Raw genomic sequence first — 15483 nt, forward strand, 5'->3', positions numbered from 1 at the left:
TAAAGAGAACGAGCTGCACTGAACTGACCAATGAGGACGTGAGGAGCTGTAGAATAACATCAGGTTTGGCCAATAGGATCGCTGGAGAAAATGTGTTTATACCAGCCCCCTTTACCCGTACAAGGCGACTGTTTTGGTGAGTTGAGAGAAGTTAATTTAAATATTTATGGGGTTTAAAGCGTTACATTTAAGACGTAATTACACCAAATGAATGATTCACTCCTGAACCTGGTGCACGTGTAATAATGTGAAACTGACAACGTTTAATTTTGGGCTTAAATGCAGTTTCGCTGCTCTCTCCGCGAAGCTTCATTGTTGACGAGTTGTTTTGTGGTAACTACATTTGCGCAATAGAATGGCTCGTCCATTTTAATGTAGCTACTTAACCATGTTTTCACACCCAGAATCTCTTTAATGTCGTTTATGGGTCCGGTAAAACACAGCCGCTAAAGCTTTTTTCTCGTTTTCGTCGACGTAACTTCAGTATTTAGCTAAACGGCACTTTGGTTTCGTGACAACAAAATAACGTTGCTTCGTCTCAAGTTTATCGACGTGTAAAACGTTGACACGAGCAGCATCGAATAACACTCGATAATGTCATAATGGTCAGTGTGTTCTGCCAAGTTAATGTCGTGCTTTTATTTATCTTTTTTTTTTAGTTTTTTTTTACTTCTTTTGAACTACTTCAAATGTATTATCGATGCCCTTCTCTGAATGAATGGGCTTTTATCTGCGCATGCGTGCAGGATCTAAAGTTTATAAACAAGAAATGAGTCACATGACAAGAATATTGTGAAATATAAGACTGAACACGCTCTTATGTTTTCATGTTCGAAACGGAATATTTCTACATATTGTTTACAGTTATATCCATTATCCATTAAAGTGAACTGGCAAATAGGCCGGAGCTTTGAGAATGTGTCTAAACTTAGTGTAGGCTATTATTATGTAACTAGCCCAGTGTTACCCTATGTAACCACCACCATTTATAGCCTATACATTGGGAGGATTAAGTTTCAGTGTGTGTGTGTGTGTGTGTGTGTGTGTGTGTGTGTGTGTGTGTGTGTGTGTGTGTGTGTGTGTGTGTGTGTGTGTGTGTGTGTGTGTGTGTGTGTGTGTGTGTGTGTGTGTGAGAGAGAGAGACCTATGCGAGGCTGAAGTATGGCTAATGTTGATACTGATGCCAGTTAGGTTTAGAGTTACCTGTGCGTTATTATTTCTACCTACAATATATTACCTGTATGCTTCAATTTGATCATTTACTATCATACTAATAAAGTGAGACGTGTTGGCTATAGAGTATGTACAGTTATTGAACTGTCTGCATGTTTCAGTGCCTGTGTGGACACCATGGTTTGGGAGGTGGTGACCCCAGCTGTGCCGTCCAGTGAACCCATACATCACAACATGCGGCGTTCTGAGCCTGAGGGTGAACACACAGGTACGACAGAGCAGTGCACTGCAGCGTTAACTCGCATCGGTACTCAGTGTTTCCTTTAGGATTTTATTAAGCAGTGGAGGCAGGTCTGTCCGAACAACAACCCCCGCCAAATGTTTTACGTATGAAACGGAACTGACACTTCGCTGCAACACAAACAAATATATGTATTCACCTCTATTAACACACAATGAGGCATATTTTCCGTTGTGATTGAACTGTATTTTTTGGAGGAACTATAGGGCACTTAACATCTACAACAGGTCTACACTTAGAATGGAGCCACCGCGGTGACGTTTTTGGTGGAGCTGTTCGTTTAATAGTCGACTCGGAAGAAAGCAAACGTTTTGACAATAAACTACATCAACACAGCAGTATGTGGAGTTAAACTGGACGGGTCCAATAACCTCTGAATAGTTCTACTTGTTGTTAAATTGAAATGTGAGCGGCAGCCAGCATTATGTCGGCAGGATCATTTAAAAGGCAACCGCGACTACATTTTTTTGTACAGCCACATTTCTGATACCGTGGTGGCAGAAATTTTGCCATGTTGGGCCACCCCTATAAAATCAACATAGAGGAAACACTGGGTACTGTATAATTACTGACACAAAACTCTTAAAAGGGTACTCCAGTGATTTAGTATTTGACTCCATACAGTTGTGGGACTTACAAGAGACAGATTAAAAGGAATATCCAGACTTTGAATCCCTAGTATGAGGCTAGATTTTTATTAAAAACACTCATCTATAGCATCTTTTGTTAGACCCTCCCTGCCTGGTCAACATTTGCGTCCTTCAAACTCCACATAAACCTCTTGTTTGTAACAGGCATTCCATTAAAACATGTAGTTTCCCAGCCCAGGGCGTAATACCTTTGTGACATCATAAGGTGTTTTTTTTTACTTTGGAAAGCTTGTCCAGAGAACAGAAGACATACAGCTGAGTAAACAGAACTTTCCTTATCACTACCAACCAACTGCCAGGCTAATCTCTGAAATTGCAAAAGCTGTTGTTTGCAAGCCTTATTATTTTATACAAATATATAATAATAGGCAATGTGTTGATAATGATATGAAATTATTAAGGCAAATGTATTAATCTAGCACATTTCATACCCAAAGGCAACCCAATGTGCATTACAGATTACACAGAATAAATCAAAAAACAAAACAAAAGACACTGAATTAAAAAACATAGAAAACGGGAACTGCAAGCAGTTATGACCGGGTCCAAGCCTCCCGACGACCAGTTGAGTCCGCGAAAGTCTAACCCAAAGGGTGACGGCGCCAAGGCAAACGTCGGTGAAAATTGCAAAGTGTGAGATGAGAAAATGAATTAAAATTAATTGTAGGAAGGTGGGTCTTTAGCTTAGATTTGAAAGTAATCAATCTTTCAATCAACCTTCGATTTGATTGATTTGATTGCATTGAGTTTAGAAAGTTGTTTCTTTATTCAATTCACCAACTATTACTATTACTGTCCGTACTAAAATACTTTGCAATTCTACTCAGTAACTCACTATGTGAACCTAATGTATTATAGCTAATAAAAGGCCACTTTAATCTATGAACAAATGCTAAAAAACAAACAAAAAAATGCTGTGAAATTTAAACAAATACATCCTGTAAAACTAGTCGAGTGTGCTCCCTCCGCTGTGATCTGGTGTCGTGTGTCTGGTCTTACCTTCAGGAGTGATGATGGATGCTGATGGAGACCAATCACTGCTCTGCTGTGAGGAACGCCTCCCCTCCTCACCTGGCTTCCCCACCAGTGACAGTTACATGGAATACGGTACATAAGGCACGGGCATGCACCGGGCTTAACACAGCAGATGGATGAATAGCTTCAAGTTTGTTTGCTTTTCAATTCAAAGACTTCATTTCTGAACCATTGATCAGTTTCATGTGCAATATCTGTTATTATTCACCGCTGCTACTTATATTCACACTGCTTATTTATGTTCGTACTGTATTTATGTTGACACTGCACTACAATAGAAAACAATCTTTTTTTGTATACAGTATGTGGATGAGTGGAATGTGGATAAATGGTATATGTGGATGAGTGGAAACATGGAGAGTGTATGGTTGGGGAGCTGGGTATGTAAAAATATGAGTGTGGTTTAAGATTCTGTGGAGTAGAGGAATACTGTTACTAGTAGGAGTTGTACTCTGATTGGAGTATGAAATGACACAGTATGGAAACAATAAAAATAATTACAAAAAAAAAAATAGAAACAATCTTTTTAACCTAATCTTACTTTACTTCTCCTTAATGTTTTTATTTCTTATTGTAGCAATATTATTTTATCAGGGTTTGCCACAGGGTCTTTAAAAAGTCTAAAATTTCAAAATCTATATTTAAGGCCTTCAAAAGTCTTCGATTCGCCGTTCTATTGTGTTCTAGGTCTTAAATCATTTTAAGCAGGTCTTAATTTTCCAACGTCCATGGAACGCTGCCTCTAATGCTCTTTTTTTTTATTATTATTCCGTGGTGTTGTAGCTTTTTCTTTCGCTAGTCCAAATATAATTTTGCTGTATTACGACTACAAATGAGACCAACATGCAACTTATATTGCAGCCAATCAGCTTTCATGTGATTGGCGCGAGTCTCTTTCGGGTTGTACCACAGACATAAGACAGATTTTATTCTTCAGCTCTGAGGAAGTGCAAGTTTAGCGATACTTGGCTTGATGAAAACTGAATGTTGGGCTTAGTTGATGTTGGGATATAGGTCTTAAATTTCATTCATGATGGTCTTAAAAAGGTCTTAAATTTGACTTGGTGAAACCTTATTGACTCGCTCTTTTCTTACTCTTTTTTTTATTTTTTATCTTTTTGACTGTGAGCTACTACAACTAAACAATTTCCCTGAGGGGAATCAATGAAGTATTCGGATTCTGAAAGTGTTTGTTTTCTCCTCCTAGACGACCTCCCAGACCTGCAGGAGGTTCAGGAGGAGGCGGAGCCAACAGCACCACCTGTCTACCAGGTGGACATGGCTGTGTCCCACCAGGAGCGACGTGCGCACGCCCAGCCTCCTGACACACACTGGCTGACTCAGCTGGCTCACATCGCCACCGGACCTCAGAGCCCACTGCTACAAGAGTCTCCTCACAGCAGGTACCTGCGCTGCCTTCTGAAACACTCAGGAAGTATGAATATAACAAATAATATATGGCTGTAATGTGGCACAGATTTCAATCAATCAATCAATCAAAATGTATTTATATAGCACTTTACAAAAACCAGCAGGTATCCAAAGTGCTTAACATCAGAAACACATGTCATACAATAGAAAGAATGAACATAGAAAACAGTAAAATCAGAAAAGGTTACACAGAAACAAAAGAATGAAATTGTCACACCACTGCTACGTATTAAAGGCCAGACGGAACAGATACGTTTTGAGTTTGGACCTAAAAAGAGCTACATCTGTGATAGTGCGAATATCAGGGGGTAACTTGTTCCAGAGTCTCGGGGCAGCAACTGCAAAAGCCTGATCACCCCAACGTTTATACCTTGACCTAGGCACTTCTAAAACTCGCTGATTTGAAGAACGCAATGACCGGTTGTGCTCCCGCAAAGTTAAAATTTCAGACAAATACTCTGGGGCCAGACCATTTAAGGCCTTAAAAGCAAACAACAAAATCTTAAAATCTATTCTAAAACGCACAGGGAGCCAATGTAGAGTGTGGAGAACAGGAGTAATATGTGCACGTCTAGATGTATTTAAGATAGATTTAAACAAATAAAAATAACTTAAGGTCCCATGGCATGAAAATTTCACTTTATGAGGTTTTTTTAACATTAATATGTGTTCCCCCAGCCTGCCTATGGTCCCCCAGTGGCTAGAAATGGTGATAGGTGTAAACCGAGCCCTGGGTATCCTGCTCTGCCTTTGAGAAAATGAAAGCTCAGATGGGCCGATCTGGAATCTTCTCCTTATGAGGTCATAAGGAGCAAGGTTACCTCCCCTTTCTCTGCTTTGCCCGCCCAGAGAATTTGGCCCACCCATGAGAGAGAGAGAGACATCATGGCTTTCAAATGAGCGAAGTGGCAGTTGGTCAAGGCCACACCCCCACCCTCCACCTCGCCCTCCCTCTCTCCTCCTCAATAGCTACAGACACAGAAATGGCACATACTAAGGAAAGCTCATTGTGGGACTGGCTCCAGTGGCTGTAATTCTAGCCCCGCGGTATTTTGGGAAGAGACATTCAGATACAGTATTAGGGGACCACTAAGGTCTATATAAAAGAGACTTCAGATACAGTATTAGGGGACCACTAAGGTCTATATAAAAGAGACTTCAGATACAGTATTAGGGGACCACTAAGGTCTATATAAAAGAGACTTCAGATACAGTATTAGGGGACCAATAAGGTCTATATAAAAGAGACTTCAGATACAGTATTAGGGGACCACTGAGGCCTATATAAAAGCATCCAAAAAGCACCATGTCATGGGACCTTTATAACAAGTCTGTAAATTGTTGTTTTTCCACATTTTCTAAATTCATTTAACTGTTTAAATATATGTTCTGTAAAAAATGTTTTTAAATCTTTTTACACAATTCTATTTCACAACGTAGTTTCAATTCCTGCCTCTTAGTGATAGGAATATCATTCTGGTCAACACCTTTATTGGAATTAATATTTTTGATTTAAAATGTCAAATCTAAGAACTTTCACTCTAAAATAAATATCAAAATCAGGCTGAAAACATGTAATTTGGATGTTAGTGTAGAATGTAAACTATTCCTCTGATTGTAAAAAAAAAAAAAAGCCAGAGACAAAACTGAGGAAATGACCTTGGTTAGCTACAACCTAGCTTTGAAGCTTTTAGCCTCAATATTACAGGAACACCACTTCTTCTAGATCTGCCATATTACACCAGCCCTACAAACTGCCCCGGTGTCATACTGTCCTACATAACGTACTACAGCTCTTTGGAATCTCTGTGTTGTTGGCTATCGGTGCTACGCACTCAACAGCCTCCATTCCACTCACAGGCCTGTGTCATTTTCAGCTCCTCTTCGGTCTGCCTCTCCAGCGCCAGCAGCAATCTACATTCCTACTCTCGGCCTCCTCCCCCTCACCCCAGCAGCACCCCGTCGGCCCCCAGAGGTCATGGCAGGGAGCGTCGGCGCACCAGGGTAGAGCTCGTGTTTACCTGCTTCCTCCCCTTTGCTTTATCATCCCTCTGTCACAGTCATTCATGTGAACACAATATCTGAAAAACACAAAAAGTATCTTTTATTACGTTTTATCCATAGACTGTGAAAAAGAATGGACGAAACCTCCGGGTCTGAGAAGTGAAGCCAATGCAGAATCTGCCTTAAACCTGCATTGTAACTTCCAGCAGGGGTCGACTCCACTGGTTGCAAAAAGGAGTCTGATTGTATAGAAGTCTATGGGAAAACAAGCCTACCTCTCACTTGATTATAACTCAGTAATAACGAGTTTATGTCCTTAATCGCTAGTTTCAAGTTCTTCTTCAATACAGCATGATGTTCATTTTGTAAATTATAGTCTCATTTATTTTAAAATAGACCATAAAGCAGGGGATGCTTTAGGGGCGTGGCTACAGGCCGACCTGTCAATCATAACAGAGGCTTAGCAATCACTAACCATGACGCTGTGTACATTAAAGTAGACCTGAACTTGTTTTTGGGTGTTGTCTTTGTATCTTAAACTTTGACCCTCTCTGTGTGTTCACTTCACTTCATCGAAGTTGATTGGAACATTTTGGTCGCCTGAAAGTGTCTAGGGAAGTGTTCGGTAGCACCAACCAAGCTATCTAGCTAGCGCTAGCATTAGCTTGTAACTTAAGGGAAAGTCTGCCAATTTTTTCTGTGTACGGCCGTTCAAGCAGATGAATGGCGCCAGTACCTGGACGTCCGTGTTTACCCGCCAGTAAAATCTGAAATTTTCCCTCCTTGGCGTTTAGCTTAGCACAATGCCATTGAAACCATAGACGACACTGGTTTAGCCGCGGCAACTTTCCCAGCTTCAACCTTTCATCCAAAAATCGTCACGTCCGGTAATAAAAAACCAACAAAAAAAAACAAGATGGCGTCGGCCAAAATCGCCAAACTCGAGGCTTCAAAACTGCAGTTCACAAACCAATGATTGTTGCTACATCCACTATTTTTACAGTCTATGGTTTTAACTCACTAAAAGTGACTCCCCTCCAACCATGTGCCATAGAAAGCTGAGTGTCAATAATGAGCTGCTGCTGCGTTTGCACAAACCCACATTTCGTGGCTCATGGGTAGCTGCTAAATCCTGAGTCGTGCCTGACGCCGATGCGTCATGTTTCCACAGAAGAGCAGCGAATGTGGTTCTGCAGTGTCGACCAGATCCTCTCTGTCCGATGACGAAGACATGGGCTGGAGCTTCTCCTGTCCACCCACGGCCTGGCACTGCTTTCTCAAAGGTAGAATCCATTTTGCTGCCACCTCACACTGGGTCATTGCTTTGTTTTCCCCTTCTGTTGGGAAGACATACATGTGAGATTTCATCTGAGGCTATTGTTTATATCTGAGAGCAGCTATTCTCTGTCATCAGGCACTCATCTGCGCTTCCACCGCGGCTCTAACGTGGAGTGGCAGGACGTCGAGGACCTGGACTCGGCTCAAGAAGACTCCGGTGATGAGGAACAGCCCAGATCTCTGAAGGTGCATGATGCAAGAAGCTTGGGGCTGCGCTTAGAGCGCCAGGCCTCGGAGCTCACGGTGTACTTTTTTGATTTGGTGTCCATCTTAATGCAGTGTGTCCGGAGTGCTCTGTGTGGTGCTGTATATTTAACAATAGCAGCGGCAATCTGTATCATTTAAGTGGAGGAAAACAGGAATAAAGTAATGGCACGTAATGAGTAAAACGCCCTGCTTGCTCTCATGCAGAGTTACGGCTCTGAGGGTCTGCAGCTGGTGGAGCATTCAGAGATCGTGTTGTCCGGTCAGGCTGTCCTACAGCTGACCTTTGACCCCGGGGCATTCGAACATGCGCCCGTGACCGCCCGGTGCCAACTTGATCACCCCTTCTACGTAAAAAACAAAGGTAGGAGTGATGATGATGATGATGATGATGATGATGATGGGAAAACACGGCAACCGTTGAAAACAACATTATACCGATTTAATTGCACTCCGTCTTACTTTCTGTCAGGGTGGACGTCATTTCACCCGAGCTTGACCGTGGTGCGTTATGGGATACCGTGCTATGAAATGGAGGTGGGAGATGTGTGCCTTCCTCCAGGACACAGAGATGCCAAACACACTGACGACTCACTGGTCTTTGACACATTCAAGAGGTAAAATAGGCACCTGTTCTGAACCTAAAGCAGCAAAAGGCCCATCAGCAGATAAGTTAATGTGTGTGTGTATATGTACGCGTGTCTTCCTCAGTTATGATTTCACTCCTCTGGACTCCTCTGCGGTGTACGTGTTGAGCAGTATGGCCAGACGGCGGCGCGCCTCGCAGTCCAGCGGAGGAGCCGTTTCTCCAGATAGAGACACATTACAAGGTACTGTACTTCAAATCTTCAGGTACTCCGCTGTGTGAATAAGCAGATACGTTGGCTACAGGCATCAATCAGTTTGCAAAAAAACAAAACGCACACGCTACCAAAACGAGCAAGGTTGAGGATGCATATTAAAAAAAAGCTAACCTGTTGATTGTGGATCTGTGTAAAACCTGCAGACACCCCGAGTCCAGGTCACTCCCACTCTCCTCGTCAAAAGCCAACCAAAAGCCAGCAGGCCAGCACAGCAGGAAGTAATAATGCCACGCCCAATAGGTGCAAGCGGCCAATGAACGCCTTCATGCTGTTTGCCAAGAAGTTCAGGGTGGAGTACACACAGATGTACCCAGGCAAGGACAACAGGTAGGTGTGCTCTGTGTCTACATGTGTGTTGTGAAGCTGTGATGCTTTTAAATGTTTATTGTAAGGTAACGTGTGTGTGTGTGTGTGTGTGTGTGTGTGTGTGTGTGTGTGTGTGTCAGAGCGATCAGCCGTCCTCCTTGGGGAGCAGTGGAAGAAAATGCGAAGTGAGGAGCGGCGGACTTTCACCGTAGAGGCCAAAGCCCTTGCAGACGAACAGAAAAGACTCAACCCAGACTGCTGGAAACGCAAACGAACCAACTCTGTAAGGACACACACGCACGCACGCACGCTCACACACACACACACACACACACACACACACACACACACAGACACACACACAAACATGGCATCATGACTTTGCGTAAACATACATGCCACTTTCATAAAGCCAAATGGCGTGTTATCTGTACGCATTTTGAGCTTTACACGTGTATGTCTACGCTGTATACAGCGGATGTAAACATACACACCACGTGGCGTCGTGTTATCGCGAGAACATGCCGTGCTATCACGAGAACGTCACACGCGTGTAAAACAATAAAATAGAAAAGGCTTTAGTAACAAAAAAACACAACAAAAACACGACGGTGACCAACGTCACACGCTTAGGTAAAGATTAAAGGTTTGGGTTTAGGAAAGAAACATTGGGAAAGGCTTAAAAAAAATAATAAATAAAAGGTTGAAAAAAACACCACATGCTGGACGCGATGCCAGCTCTTCCTGGGTGAAAGTCCTGTGTTTTACCCATCTGCCACCCCAACCAACCTCCCTCTGGGGACTGTAGTCCTTTCATACTACTCGCTACGGCGCTAATTCACACGTAACGTAGGTCAATGGCGGCCGAACGGCGTTGATAAACACGCTAAAAAGCGATTATGCGTCTTGATAACACGCCAGAATGGCATACGAATTGGCGTGTCATACATACGCCACTTTATGAGATCAGTCTGCGCACACACACACACACACACACACACACACACACACACACACACACACACACACACACACACACACACACACACACACACACACACACACACACACACACACACACACACACACAGCTTAATCCAATGCTTTATACAGCTATCTAATTTCTCCTCTGTGTCCAACAGGGTTGTCAGGGAAATTAAGGATGCAGACAAGAAGAGAGAACGACCGACACAGCCTGTAGGAGTACACAACACACACACACACACGCACCGACGCACGCACACACACATACACACACACACGCACACAGAAATGACAAAGAACAGAGAGCATAACCTAATACACTGCTTTAATATTATCTCTTGTTAACAGCAGACCTTTCTTGATCTCCCACAGTGAGGATTTGATTCAGTTTTTTAAAGATTCTCACAAAGAGTCAAAAGAGCAACAGTGTCTGTTTGTTTTTAGACATTTTGAGCTGTCACTTCCCTCTGTAATGCTTTTAACAGGTGCTAAATTTAACATTTTAAAGTGGTTTAAATCATTATCTGTTTATAGTCATTATGACAAGTTATAAATCATTATATTTTAATGCTACAGAGCACCGTAGCGAGAGCATATTTTTTCCCAAACAAAAGCAAAAAAAAAAACAAAGCAGGTCAACTAGGTTTTATTTATGACTGGAGTTCATCTCTCCATAAGTGATTTTACAGAAATGTGACAATTCAAAAAGAGATTCTGGTCATTTTCAGTTTCTCATCATGAGCTTGAAACAGGTGGAAGTTGTGGTGCTGTAGCATTTTAGGTAAACTAGAGACTCTAGCTATTTTACAAAAATTATATATTATATATAAAGAAATATATAAAGTATTTTCTTGCCTGTACTACTTGCATTTGCACTCAGTGTATTGCACAAGACTATGTATTTTAAAGTGATGGTTCGGAGTAGTTTCACCCTAGGGTCCTTTGCACCATGACCTCGAGCCAAACACCCCCCCAGAAGCTTTTTTCACCTGGGTCGAACATTGGGAGAGTTAGCGTAGAGTAGCGTTATCAGCTGAATAGCTTAGCGCAGGGGCTAATGGATCCGAAGTGTCTCTTAACATTACCCAACTAATAATGCCCGAAATGATACCAAACGTCTACACTAGTACAAATAGGTTATGCACTCATAAAACGATGGATTGTAAAGTTTGTAAGTACACCAGAAGTTTATGAACACTTGCCTGCTGGCTTCTGCTCTCTGCTGCTGCTGCTGCTGTTACTACCGGGCAGTAAGAGTGCTTAGGGACATCTATAAATTACTACACCGAAAAGAGATGCAACAAAAATATTTATTAATTTAATGATTAAATAAGGTAATGTCTCCAAACTTACCTCAATTATTACTTGTCTCCTGCTAGTTATACTACAGCACTTACTTTAAAAAATAAGTTAAACTAAAAAATATTTTTGTTGCATCTCTTTTCGGTGTAGTAATTTGTAGACGTCCCTAAGCACTCGTCTCACAGCAGCAACAACAACAGCAGAGAGCAGAAGCCAGCAGGCAAGTGTTATTTACATAACCTTCTGGTGTACTTACAAACTTTCCAATCCATCGTTTTATGAGTGCATAACCTATATATACTAGTGTAGACCTTTGGTATCATTTTGGGCATTATTAGTGGGGTAATGTTAAGAGACACTTCGGATCCATTAGCCTCTCCGCGTAAGCTATTCAGCGGCTAACGCTACTCTACGCTAACGCTCCCAATGTTAGACCCAGGTGAAAAAAGCTTCTGGGGGGGTGTTTGGCTCGAGGTCATGGTGCAAAGGACCCTAGGGTGAAACTACTCCGAACCATCACTTTAACTTTGCTTCTGTGTAATTTATCATGTAATATTTAGTTATTCAACAAATGTACACCCATCAATTCTCAAATAGCGGCCCGGGGGTTTTATTTACCTCAACTTGAGAGAATCAGAATCATAACTTCTCCAATTTATTACTATGTTTTTAACCATATATTTAAGTTAAGAAGTTATAAACAGGGGCAGAATCCCTTCACTTCTTTGGAAGGCTTTTATTTTGAAAAAAAGGAAAACAGTGTGAAGTTTTCCTAACATTTGCTCGAGAAAGTGACAGCCATTGTAATACAGTAACTATATAGCATAAAGCAACAATAGCATTTTTTCACCATGTCATTTTTTTTGTTTTATGGCTTTTATTTGAGAATTTAGGGTAATTAAAGGTCCCGTGACATGGTGCTCTTTGGATGCTTTTATATAGACCTTAGTGGTCCCCTAATACTGTATCTGAAGTCTCTTTCCCGAAATTGAGCCTTGGTGCAGAATTCCAGCCACTAGAGCCAGTCCCACAATGAGCTTTCCTTAGGATGTGCCATTTCTGTGTCTGTAGCTATTGAGGAGGAGAGAGGGGGGGCAAGGTGGAGGGTGGGGATGTGGCCTTGACCAACTGCCACTTTGCTTGTTTGAAAGCCATGATGTCTCTCTTTCATGGGTGGGCCAAATTCTCTGGGCGGGCAAAGCAGAGAAAGGGGAGGTAACCTTGCTCCTTATGACCTCATAAGGAGAAGATTCCAGATCGGCCCATCTGAGCTTTCATTTTCTCAAAGGCAGAGCAGGATACCCAGGGCTCGGTTTACACCTATCGCCATTTCTAGCCACTGGGGGACCATAGGCAGGCTGGGGGAACTCATATTAATGTTAAAAAACCTCATAAAGTGAAATGTTCATGCCATGGGACCTTTAATATGTATTGTCACAAAGGACATCAAATGGCATGTTACAGAAAATTGCCATTATAGCACAGGAAGCTAGATGACACGAAGATTTGATTTGGATTTGTCAGCCACATCTCCACACCTGAAGTGTCCTTGATGCTGACATCTTTATGTGCCATAATACTTATTTTTTTTTATCAAAGTACAGTATGTTTGTGTATAATCAGTGACATTAATACAGGGGAGGCCTGATTGAGCTTCACTCAAGACGTTTCCAAAGAAAGATGGCTTCCACTGGCTTTCGTGAAATGGAAATAAGTTTTTCTCAGTTTCTCTTGTTTGTTTCCCTGACAAAATCATATCCAGCAAAAGCATAAAAAAAAACCACCCATAGCTGTTAGGCTGTTGCTTGAAGTTTATTTACCAAAATGAGTTTTAATAGCTTTACTTTATGTCAAAAATAGGAAAATATTATAAAAGCATTTTTAGGTATGTGTGTACACTGAAAAATGTTTAAACATTTTGTGACCGGTAGGAAGGGGAAGAGACCGATGAGATTAAAGGGCATAGGGAAGTTGATATGGTCACAGATATTGCAAACAGTGAACTCATTGCCATATTAATTTGATATTATCAGAAATGAGGATATTGGTGGACTTGCACACTGGAATAATGTTGCCATTCAGTTCTCGATGATGAAGGTCTAGGGAAATGTTTGCTAATCGATCCTCATGCAGTTTGAGTTTAAAACAAAGAGTACTGTCAACATGTCCGAGCCCCTCAAAATGTACTTATGGGTACAATGGGACATGAGGCTGAAAATTGATATTGGATTAAAATGTTAATGCTTAAAATGAAGCCTACACGGCATTATGGCGTTTTTTTTTTTTTTTGCCATCAATTGTGTTTAAAAAATGTCCAGAACCCCTTTATACTTGAACCAAAGGTCTGGCTAAGCAAAACATCTGTCATCAAGATAGTAAAAATCCTACCCCAAATATAAACCCAGCCTCGCTTATGTGATATTATCTCATTACCGACAACCTCTGCAAACATGGAACATCATTTGGAAAGGGACGGGGACGTGGGAGCCCGGTAAGAGCGTGCGCCCCGTGTAGGAATCGGCCCGGGTTCGAATCCGACCTGCTGCCCTTTGCTGCATGTCATCCCCCATCTCTCTCCCCCTTTCCCGTCTATCCACTGTCCTATATAATAAAGGGAAAAACCCCCCAAAAAAATAAATAAAAACGTGAAAAGGGAAGTTCTATCCATGCAGAGTGTAAAGTGAAGGCAGGATGGGGATCTTATTAGGGTTGAAATGCTCGACAGTTCTACAGAAAGTAAAAGAAAATAAAAATTAATAAAATACACCCAGGGTGGGCACTCGTATTCTCACTGCATAACGAGGTTTATTCTTAATGCACTATATACACTTTATCTTATGTGACTGCTACAGTATAATGTGTCATGACAAATAATATGATTACATAGAAATATATATTTTTGGTTTGGACTTAATCTTTGTTAACCTTCCGTGGTCTTTACCATCATGTCATGTACAGGTTGATCAGGGGAGACAATGCAATACAATGTATTATAATATAAATAAAAGCATGATACATCTGTTATCCGATTTGTTCTGTGTATTGTATGTGTTGAGATGGTTTAAGAGAATGAAAGTACAAAAATAAGTTTGGGTCAAAACAAGAACATTTTTATTTTTTTTTCCCCTCCTGGAAAAAAGAAACAAGTTTAAAATCATAAACAAGGTTGGAAACAAATCTTAAATGGTGTCGCTTCAACCTGTTGCTATTTACATACTGCACCAGTTTGTGGCTGGAGATAAAAAGGTATAGACATTAAGCTGCTACTTTAATCATAAAAGGTAAAAAGAGATAACATTCCATTAAAACTATGAACATGATCAATATATCCAGGCTAAAATGATCAAATAGAATCCACACAGTTATGCTGTATATGTGTAAATGACTAGAAAATCACTTCTTTTATATAGTAAAATAGAAAATATATAGAGATACATTATAAACATACATAATTTGGCCTTATGATGTATTCAGGGATATTTACACAAAGAGTTCAGACATTATGGTTAGATCTGGTTTGAATCGCGGTCTGGCTCAGTAACAGCAGCCTCTGTGATTTGTGCCATTTTGCATCCCCAGATGAAGTAGACAAATGGTACAGAGTGGACGCAAAACAGGCACAGATAGAAGCGGCAGCGTTGTTTGAAAGTGATTCAGAGGTTGATTGTTCACAAAGGAAACAGCTGGACTCCCTCCTAATGAAAACAGTCGTAGCTAGTGGCAAAGCGATGCAGAGGAAGTCTCAGCTTCTCACTTTCCTTTCTCAGTCTGTGCAGTCAAGGGTTTAACAGAATATCAGTACGTGCAGCTGTTTCTTTCCACTGATTTGTCTCAACGTTTGTCTAAACACTAAATGTTTGCAAAAATATGGCAACTGCCTCAGCTAAATGAT

The 15483-nt window shown here is 41.3% G+C and overlaps 1 protein-coding gene across 1 annotated transcript; it reads left to right on the forward strand.

The window, feature by feature from the left end:
- Positions 1–100: 100 nt before the first annotated feature.
- Positions 101–11246, forward strand: LOC120553657 (HMG box-containing protein 1-like). The gene is made up of 13 exons (XM_039792300.1): positions 101–136; positions 1335–1441; positions 3130–3231; positions 4367–4562; positions 6468–6594; positions 7766–7877; positions 8009–8118; positions 8344–8500; positions 8609–8753; positions 8848–8966; positions 9143–9326; positions 9446–9588; positions 10448–11246. The coding sequence occupies exons 2-12, from the start codon at positions 1351–1353 to the stop codon at positions 9492–9494; spliced, it is 1392 nt and encodes a 463-aa protein (XP_039648234.1). The 5' UTR covers positions 101–136; positions 1335–1350; the 3' UTR covers positions 9495–9588; positions 10448–11246.
- The last annotated feature ends 4237 nt before the right edge of the window (positions 11247–15483 follow it).

Source organism: Perca fluviatilis, chromosome 23 (assembly GCF_010015445.1).
Source record: "Perca fluviatilis chromosome 23, GENO_Pfluv_1.0, whole genome shotgun sequence".
Classification (NCBI taxonomy): Eukaryota; Metazoa; Chordata; class Actinopteri; order Perciformes; family Percidae; genus Perca; species Perca fluviatilis.